The 9,901-nt window shown below is 35.1% G+C and overlaps 1 protein-coding gene across 3 annotated transcripts; it reads left to right on the top strand.

Annotated features, from left to right (window-relative positions):
• Window positions 1-646: 646 nt before the first annotated feature.
• Window positions 647-9,479, top strand: LOC112764052 (histidine kinase 2). 3 transcript variants are annotated; one of them, XM_072223056.1, is made up of 15 exons: window positions 647-2,138; window positions 2,468-2,743; window positions 3,293-3,760; window positions 4,043-4,318; window positions 4,520-4,689; window positions 4,807-5,019; window positions 5,122-5,308; window positions 5,501-5,552; window positions 5,637-5,866; window positions 5,965-6,063; window positions 6,294-6,961; window positions 7,371-7,868; window positions 8,394-8,653; window positions 8,815-8,911; window positions 9,037-9,479. In XM_072223056.1, the coding sequence occupies exons 1-13, from the start codon at window positions 1,818-1,820 to the stop codon at window positions 8,644-8,646; spliced, it is 3,711 nt and encodes a 1,236-aa protein (XP_072079157.1). In that variant the 5' UTR covers window positions 647-1,817; the 3' UTR covers window positions 8,647-8,653; window positions 8,815-8,911; window positions 9,037-9,479. The 3 variants fall into 3 exon arrangements, with proteins under 3 accessions (XP_072079157.1, XP_025665364.1, XP_072079158.1); XM_025809579.3 differs by having other exon boundaries at window positions 8,394-8,911; XM_072223057.1 differs by lacking the exon at window positions 2,468-2,743 and having other exon boundaries at window positions 1,128-2,138.
• Window positions 9,480-9,901: the final 422 nt, after the last annotated feature.

The following is a 9,901-nucleotide window of genomic DNA, read 5'->3' as shown; positions in this document are numbered from 1 at the left end:
TCATATAAAATAATTTAAAATATACCAAAAAATTAAACAATATATATATTTATTCATAAATACTTAGTGATTAATTTGATAATTATTTTTTATATGCACATAGTATTTTTTATTTACAATATGGCATAAACTTGAAAATAAAATAAATATCTAAATGATTTAATTATTTTGTTGATTTTTATAATTTTATTAAATTTTTAATTATATTTTTATATTTTTTTAATTAAGTTTTTATATTATTTTTAATTTTATAATTAGATTTTTTGTATGTCAAAAATATTAAAATTAATAGAATATTTTTTTTTAAAATACATACTGTCAAAGATCTAATTAGATTGTCAACAAATTATAGTTCAAATAACATAATCTTCTCATACTCACCTAGAGATTACAGATTCAAGTCATTCGGTAAAACCGTAAGAAGTAACAAAATAACTAAATCTATCTAAATTGTTTAAGAAATCCTAGTTCCACGGTGGAGTGAAAAGTGTTTGGATCCACCCTAAAGAAAGAGCAGTGAGCATGGCATATTACTACTTGTGATGAAACTGGGAAATAGAAAAAGAGAAGTGTGCAATGGCATTTTTACCCTTATTTCCCTGTTTCAATGTTAGAAATGTTTGTGTCTCACACTCACGGTTTCACCAGAACCATTTCTTCTCACATCTTTTCTTCTGACTCTCTCTTTATCTTTTTTTCTGTCACTCATAAGTCCGTATTTCTGCAGTGCCACAGTTCACAGTTGTGAGTACCCCATCTTTAAACACTCAATGGTGTGGTCTTTTTCAACTCTTGCAAAAGAGCATAACACCAAAACACAAGTTAAATAAACAGCAGAAAAAGTTAATTAATAATTAATAATAATAATAATAATAATAATAATAATAATAATAATAATAACAATAATGAAAACATTTTTCTTTTCTTCTTCCAAAAATATTTAGCCTTTCTTTTTATAATCTTGGAATTTTTGTTTGCTTTTGGTTAAACCTTCCCCACCAGATGATGAGATAATCATGATCCATACTCAAATGCTGCACACCAAACTGGGAGAGAGAGAGAAAATAAAAAATAGAAAATAAAAAATAAAAATTGAAGTTATTATGAGCATTTGTAAGGTGGTGATGGGAACCCTTTCTCTTTGAGATTTTTTTTTTGTTCCAAACTTGATGCTTCTTTTGGGTGTTCAGAGCTGAGTGAGGCAGAAAGTGTTTGTTATTGGAAAAAGAACAAAACTTTGCTATCCTCATTCTCTCAACAAACAAAAATTTGTTGTCTCAGTGAGTGAGATTGCCAAAATGACAACTGGTTCTGATTCAGCTTCTTGTGCTGTTGTGTGAGTGATTATTACCATTACCCCCACCCAAATGCCCTTGTTACTCTTCCAACCTCTCCCTTTTCATCATCATATACATAAAAAGCCACACTCTGACTGCTGCACCAACATAGATAACAACAACATCAACAACAACAACAACCTTGGACCACTACCACAGTGTCTGATTTGAGCTGGTTTGTTGAGATATGAAGTGGATTGCATTCAAAGTTCTAGTCTTTGTTTGGTTCTGTTGAAGGGAAACATCATAAAGCATCAAACTTTATGAGTTTTTGGAGCTGGATTGCTGGCAGAATTTCTGGGTCTGCTTCAGTTTTTTCTTTTGTGGTTAAGCAATTTGAAGATTCATGGTGGGGTGCTTTTGGTGGTGCTGTTTTTTGGAATGTTCTGCTGAAAGCTGGAGCCTTCTTAAATTTGAATCTTCAAGTGAGTTTGTGAAGAAGATAAAGACAGGTTGCTGAATTTGGAAAAAGGAAAGAAGATGTCTGTGAATAAAAGAATTTCAGGATCAAATGGGAGGTTGCAACCAAGCATGAAGTCATGGAAGGTCAATGAGCCTCTAAATGGGTCTAATTCTCCTCATAGGACAACATGGAGGAGGAAGCCCTTGCTCCTTTTGATTGTTTTTGGTGTTATCATAGCAAGTTTCGGGTTTTTCTTGAGTTTCAAGAATAGTGAGTATTTGATGAGCAAGGAGAAAGAAGCTGCTTGTGAAGAGAGTTCAAGAATCTTGCTACAAAGATACAACATTAGCAGGAAGCAGCTTCATGCTTTGGCTTCCCTATTATCTGGATCAGATCAGGTGATAACATGCACTTAGCTACTCTTCTGTATTTAATTTTCTTGGTTTCTAGCTTGGAAGCTGGAAAATATGGTTGTTGAGGACAGCTACTTCTGCTTAGAACCTTGAATTAGCTGGCTTCTTCTGTACACACTGTTCTTTCTTTTAGTTTAGTGTTATTCTCATTGAATTTTTGACTTGTTCGATTATAACTTTGAGCTGAAGTAAAAAATTGTCAAATAATGAGAACATAAACTATTGTCTTCTGATGCTTTTGCCACAAGATATGAATGAGAGGTAAACAAAGTGGTGTTCTTTGTCCTGTGCCTTATTACTAGTATGTAATGCAGATTTTCTCCAACTGTATTGATGAAAGAAGACTACAAATGCTGTTAAACAGTGGCATAACCTGCAATCCACAGTTAGTTTGTTGTCCAGAGAATCAGGAGTTACAAAAGAAGCATAGATGTTTTGCAGACACTGTAGAACCTATAGAACAATGCCCAATTCTCGAGGATTATGTCCGGACAAGGATTCAATTATCATTTCCATTTAAAAAATACGTATTGTTGGCATCACACTCTCTACTTTCGTCCAATTTGGTTGATTTTCTGTTCTGTGGAAAGGTAGAGTCTTTACCAAAGCTGAGGAACATATATATATATAAAGTTTAGTAGTTACTGCGTCAATTCTTTGCAAAATAGTTAGTAGTTAGTACCTTTGAATTCTAGCTGAATTACCATTCCCATTTCAAACTGCTCAACCTGTTAAAGGGTTCATGAGCATTAGGCTTTTCTTGTGTATCATTTCCTGAAAAATTGCTGAGATGGTGGATGCTGGGTTAGGAACTAAACGATTAAGAACTTGAACACATAATTAGATAATTCCCTAAATTGCCTAACCACACCTTAACATTCTTATTAGATTTTAAGGAGCATTTTGTGCCATTTGTTTTACATTCCCATAACATTATTATGTAAAGGCATATCTTTAAAAGGCAGAGAATTTTAATTAAAGTTGATTCAAGTAGAGCCTTTGCGGCCATAGTTGTAGACAGATTGCATTTTAGCTTGAGCAGTAACTGAGAAAGCATGAAGTTGATACTTGACACATGCTTATATGAAACAGTTACATCCACAATATAATAATATTGCTCTTTTATTTTGATTCTTCAGAACATGTTGCAGTCATGGGAACTGCATGTCTCTGCAATTATGGACTATACAAGTTCATTAAATTTGGTTAAAGAGTACTGGTGGGTCCTTGTAGGAATTATAATATCATGCAATTTGTCTGGATTCTGTTTACTAAGAATTCAAAAGCAGAAGCTAGTTGAGGGACATCAAGTTAGTCATCAAAAGCAGCTGCGAGATTTATCCCGGAACCCTTTAAAGAGTGTTGGGACTTGGAGGAAATGGTCGCTAGCTATATTCTTGTCACTTGGAATACTTTTTTCCATTTGGTTATTCTGTGACTTATACACCGACTTTAAGCAGACAAGAGAAGAAATGCTTACCAATATGTGTGATGAGCGTGCCCGTATGCTTCAAGATCAGTTTAATGTCAGCATGAACCATGTTCATGCTCTGGCTGTTCTTGTTTCTACATTTCACCATGGTAAACATCCATCTGCAATGGACCAGGTAGATTTCATGACATCAATCTCTTATGCTTATTCTTAGTCCATTCCATGTAGAATTAATCATGGTCCAATGTCTAATACTTTACATTGTTTTTAGTCATAGCTTTTTGACAGTGTAAGGAAATCTAGCCGAAGTACTTGTGTGATAGTGTAGTAATGATGGAAATTTGTAAGTTATATATGTAAACTAGTGGGGAGGCACAGTAGCTCCTTCCCTTTTAGTTTTGAATACATACATATCAATTAAAGATAGCATAACCTTGGAGTTCCGGTTTTACTGCAGACAATTTTTGGAGAATATACTGAGACTACTGCATTTGAGAGACCACTTACTAGTGGTGTTGCTTATGCTAAGAAAGTTCTCCACTCTGATAGGGTGGAGTTTGAGAAGCAGCACGGGTGGACTATTAAGAAAATGGAAACTGAGAATGAAGCACTAGTCCAAGATTGTATTCCAGAAAAATTGGATCCGGCGCCCATTCAGGATGAATATGCACCAGTGATTTTTGCTCAAGAAACGGTTTCTCATATTGTGTCTATTGACATGATGTCAGGGAAGGTGTGCCTTTCTTTTATCTTTCTATTGCCTCCAAATAATCCTCATTTTCTAATACATTCATGTTGATGCTCTTATCATAAGTGTTTCTGTACTAGACAGAAAACTTTCATGGGAAAATTTCAATCAGAAGGATCTTAACTTTTGTCCTTTATTATTATTATTATTATTATTATTATTATTATTATTGTTGTTGTTATATAGGAGGACCGTGAGAATATCTTGCGAGCAAGGGCAACAGGAAAGGGGGTTCTGACATCCCCTTTTAAACTTCTAAAATCAAATCACCTTGGTGTTGTACTTACATTTGCTGTTTATAACAGCAATGTTCCTGCAGATGCTACACCAGAGCAGCGAATCGAAGCTACTGTGGGGTAATTTTATCTAATTATAGCTTTACATAACCTTGAACCATGTATATTTCCTCTTAATATGAAAAGAAATTGATCACAAACTCAGTAATGTGTGTATTGGTACTTCTTTATTGGAAGGTACCTGGGTGCATCATATGATGTTCGATCACTGGTGGACAAGCTTCTCCACCAACTTGCAAGCAAGCAAATAATTGTTGTAAATGTTTATGATACAACCAACGCATCTGCACCGATCACAATGTATGGTACTGATGTTGCTGATACTGGACTACTACGTATAAACAGTCTAGATTTTGGGGATCCACTTCGAAAACATGAAATGCACTGCAGGTTTTTCTTTCACTTAAAAGTGTCTTATGTCCAAAGAGTTGGTATCACATATCAACACAGGTCCTAATATCTTTACTTTTAATTTTTCCTTTTTTATTTTAGGTTCAAGCAGAGGCCTCCTCTACCTTGGAAAGCAATCAATTACTCGGTTGGCATATTTCTCATCGTTTTGCTTATTGGTTATATATATTATGTAGCCATAAAACGAATAGAAAAGGTGGAGGATGACACTCAAAAAATGGAGGAGCTGAAAGTTCGTGCTGAAGCTGCAGATGTTGCAAAATCTCAGGTGCTATATATTTCTTGGATTGTTGCTTTCTGTCATGCAAAGTAATATTTGAGTGATGGTTAGAATATTGTGATTTCTCAAAAGCAGATTCAACATCAGAATTCTTTGTTATAAATTATATAATATTTTTGCTTTTACGAGTTAGATTAATATTTTTGTCTTAACCTCGAAGGATTGTTTCCACTTTTGCAGTTTCTTGCAACAGTTTCTCATGAGATCAGGACTCCAATGAATGGTGTTTTAGGTAACTGAAAACATTTGATGTTATCATAGGAAACCTGTTCTTGTCAATAGTATGTGATATCAAGTGTTTAAAATCATTTCCCAGGTATGCTGCAAATGTTGATGGACACTGAACTTGATGAAAATCAGATGGATTATGCCCAAACTGCGCATAAGAGTGGTAAGGATCTTATATCAGTGATAAATGAGGTTCTTGATCAGGCTAAGATTGAGGCAGGCAAGCTTGAACTTGAAGCTGTAGCTTTTGATCCACATGCTATTCTAGAGGAAGTTCTATCACTTTTCTCGGGAAAAGCTAAAGAAAAAGGAATTGAGGTGAGATCCTCTCTTTCAGCTACCTTAGTTCTATATGTCTCATAACATGAGTAATAAGCCTTACATAAATCTTTGTTCTCAATTTGGGGTGAATACAGTTGGCTGTTTATGCATCCAATGAAGTACCCAAAGTTGTCATTGGCGATCCTAAACGGTTCTGGCAAATAATTACCAATCTTGTTGGCAATTCACTCAAGGTTTGCGATGTTTCACCTTGTATATTTCCTTTTGATCCATCGTATACTTCCCACATGTTCTTGAAATAACTTTCAGTTTTTGATATAACATTTTCTCTCTTGGAAGTCACACAATGATAGTGATAGATCCATGCAATGGACAGGCATCACAATAATACATAAACACTCTTAACGTTTAATAAACAATTATTAAATCATCTTTGTTAATTAGCTTACTTGATACATTTCAGTTCACTCATGATAAAGGACATGTGTTTGTCTCTGTTCATCTGGCAAATGAAGTGAAGAACCCACTTCATGGCATGGATGCAGTGCTGAGGGAAGGCTTAAAATTGGATCATGATTTGTCAGACAATACATATAATACATTAAGTGGGTTCGCTGTAGGAAACCGATGGAAAAGTTGGGCCAACTTTAAAAAGTTAAATAGTATGGATTTGATGGAAGAGCCTGAATTGATTCAGTTACTAGTAACAGTTGAGGATACAGGTATAGGAATTCCTATTGATGCGCAAAGCCGTATATTCACACGTTTTATGCAGGCCGATAGTTCGACCTCTCGAACATATGGTGGAACTGGAATAGGACTGAGCATTAGTAAATGTCTTGTTGAGCTCATGGGAGGAGAAATTGGTTTTGTTAGTGAGCCTGGAACTGGCAGTACTTTTACATTTACTGCAACTTTCAGAAAAGGAGAAACCACATCTTTGGATGCAAAGTGGCAGAATTTCAGTACATTTGATTCACAGTTGCAAGGGTTGAGAGCATTAGTGGTAGATAGAAGAAAAATTCGAGCTGAGGTCACAAGATATTATCTACAGAGGTTGGGGATGTCGGTGGATGTTATGTCAAGTTTGAAATCTGCATGTTCTTGTCTAACTGGTTCTTGCAACATGAGGTATATGTGCACATTGAAACATAATAATTTTCCTATTTAATCCAAGGCATTCCTTAATGATATTAGATCACTCTAAAACACTTCGAATTAGCTGTTTCTCTAAATTTAAAGGTAGCTGCTTCTAAGTTCTATTGCTGCCTTAGAATGTTTTTCTTTACTAGTCATTTACTAATTAAACAGATGATATTACAGTATATATTTGACAAGCAAAATCATAGAGTATGTTTTGCATATTGAACTGTTCTCATATATTACTGTTCATCTGGTTTGTCTGGAGAAAAGCTTTTGTCAAATCATCGAAATAATGTTCATTCCATCAAAATGGATTATAGATTCTCTTCTAGTTTAGGTTAATTTATTCATTTACTTGTTGCAAGTGCACATAGTTTGATTGTATTTATTCCTTCAGAGTGTCGAAGCAGTTTGCGATGATTCTGATAGACAAGGATGCTTGGGATAAGGAAAGTAGCACCTTATACTCCATCAAGAAACAGAAAAAGAATGGCATCAATGGAGACCGAATAAACTTTCCAAAAGTTTTTCTCCTGGCCACACACCTTAGCCCGAACGAATGTGATGAGCTCAAGACAAATGGTGTCATTGATGATATATTAATGAAGCCTTTTTGGCTCAGTGTTTTGGTTTGCTCCTATAGAGAATCCCTTGGAATTGAAAAAAGGCAAATAAATAGGAAGAAAGTATCCAAACTTGGGAATCTATTATTACAGAAAAGAATTTTGGTGGTTGATGATAATGCAGTGAACAGAAAAGTTGCAGAAGGTGTTTTACAGAAATATGGGGCAACAGTTACTTGTGTTGAGGGTGGCAGGGCTGCTCTACAGATGCTTAAGCCACCGCACAATTTTGATGCTTGTTTCATGGATCTCCAAATGCCAGAAATGGATGGGTAATTGATCTTTCTATTTTCACAATTCTCAGTTTGTTTCTTGCTTTTGAATGCAATGAATCTGCTATAGTTGCCCCCATAAGAACAGGTAACTGGTCTAGTAAGTCTACTTCTCACCGGAGAAAAACGCATTTAGCAAACTTGGATTGTAATTGACTGAAATCAAAATTTAGGTTATAACCTTGTTTTACTTTCTTATAGAAGATTTTAATGACCTACTGCTTAGACTATTCAAACCTGAACTAATTTTTCTCTAGGTCTACACTGTTGATAGTGATTAGAACAAAACTGCCTTATTCTGTGCTCATTTTGGAAAACTTCCTTATTTAGACATCTAAGTGGGAAATGGTATAGGGATATAGTCCTTTTGTCTGATTGCTATGTTTTTTCAGATTTGGTGGATGGCCAGCAAGTTTAATGCAAGAAATCTATTGAATTTTGAATGATTTTAGATAGGATGTTAGACCTCAGGATCTATGAATAAGGTGTGATTTATAAGTATTAATTTCATCTTGATTGGTGCAGTTTTGAAGTGACAAGGCAAATCCGCATCCTAGAGAACGACGTAAATGAGAAAATTGCATGTGGGGAAGCATCAGCTGAAATGTTTGGGGATATCTTTTACTGGCACATTCCAATACTAGCAATGACAGCTGATGTAACTCAGGCTTCAAATGAAGAGTGCAAAAAGTGTGGGATGGATGGCTATGTGTCAAAGCCGTTCGAGGAAGAGCAGCTCTACACGGCCATGGCGCGCTTCTTCAAGCCTAGTTCATAGTGTGGAAGTATGTGATTGTGTTATTTGATTATTAGTGCAGGCACCCTGTTGACAACTATTGAGTAACCTCTGGCATGTATTACACATGCAACCCATGATTTACGACAAAATGTCGGTTTTCCATTGCATGAGATCTCAGCTGGATTAATTTCAACTGTGTTTTAATAGCTGGAGACACCACAGCTGATGTGTTTCTAAACATGACATCCATGCCAGCGTCGAAGCTGAATCTTTGAGGTTCTCCACTATGGCCTCATTAGCGATGGTGCGTGCCTTATTCGGTGTCTCTGTTATTAGAAGTACATACCATACACATTTAAGCAAGTAGAAACTTTTTGGTCACTAAGATGCAACATTTAATTAGTTGTTGTTTTTCTTTTTCCTGATCAGGAAGCAGATTTGGAGTGCAATTATTTAACAAGAATCAGTTGTTTGGGGGAGGCTATGTTGCTTAGACTGGTGTGATTCATACTAATCATCGCTCATTGCAGAACACGAGGAATTCAAGTGTTCAACATAAGACATAACTGTAGATAACCGATTTTGTTCCTGCTGCTTATCTCATTTTTTTCTCTGTATATACTCATTCTGAGTAAGTAGGATAAGGTAAAAATGCTATATTGCTATAGTGAGATATCATTTATTTAATCTTTGGGGCCAAGATGAAAGGAGATGGTAAACCTTTGAACCCTCAGGACTTTGTAAGTAACATGTAAAGCAAAGTTGTTATAGAATATAGGTAGAATCAAAGGATGTCTTGTTATGTATTATATATTATTGCAAGTGTTCCACTTACCCTTAAGAAGTGCCAATCTAAGTCTTTTCCATAAGTATTTATCAAGTGTTGATGCCATTCTTTACAGCTGTTTATGGATCTAAAATAGATGTATCAGATACAGCAGAAAATGACCACCAACAGAATTTGAAATTCACCAATAAGGGGCAAGAAAAGAAAAAGGGTTCTACAACACAAAAAATAATGGTGGGGAAAAAAGTAAGATAAATAAATAATTATTTTGCCATTTAGAGGGGGAAAAGTAAAAGTATATCCTTGTTGAGTTGTAAGAGCATCTGACATTAGGAAAAGCTAAGAATATAATAACACTTTCTTTGCCTGTTGGTGAAGCACATGACTATAGCATGTTTAGGAACATATTATTTTAGGGAAACAATAAGCACTTAATTTTACAAAAATTGCTTCTAGAAGTTTGATTCTTAGCTTAACATCTTTTAATTATTTTTTTGTGGCAGTTCA

Source organism: Arachis hypogaea, chromosome 17, assembly GCF_003086295.3.
Source record: "Arachis hypogaea cultivar Tifrunner chromosome 17, arahy.Tifrunner.gnm2.J5K5, whole genome shotgun sequence".
Taxonomy (NCBI): domain Eukaryota; kingdom Viridiplantae; phylum Streptophyta; class Magnoliopsida; order Fabales; family Fabaceae; genus Arachis; species Arachis hypogaea.
The sequence above is the reverse complement of the archived record's forward strand: the minus strand, read 5'-3'. Positions and strand labels throughout refer to the sequence as shown.

Bases quoted from the DNA above. Each gene is read 5' to 3' on its own strand.
- LOC112764052 (XM_072223056.1), top strand. From the start codon at position 1,818: ATGTCTGTGAATAAAAGAATTTCAGGATCAAATGGGAGGTTGCAACCA. The intron at 2,744-3,292 runs GTAGAGTCTTTA...TTGATTCTTCAG, and splicing joins ATTTTCTGTTCTGTGGAAAG to AACATGTTGCAGTCATGGGA. The intron at 7,869-8,393 runs GTAATTGATCTT...TGATTGGTGCAG, and splicing joins CAAATGCCAGAAATGGATGG to TTTTGAAGTGACAAGGCAAA.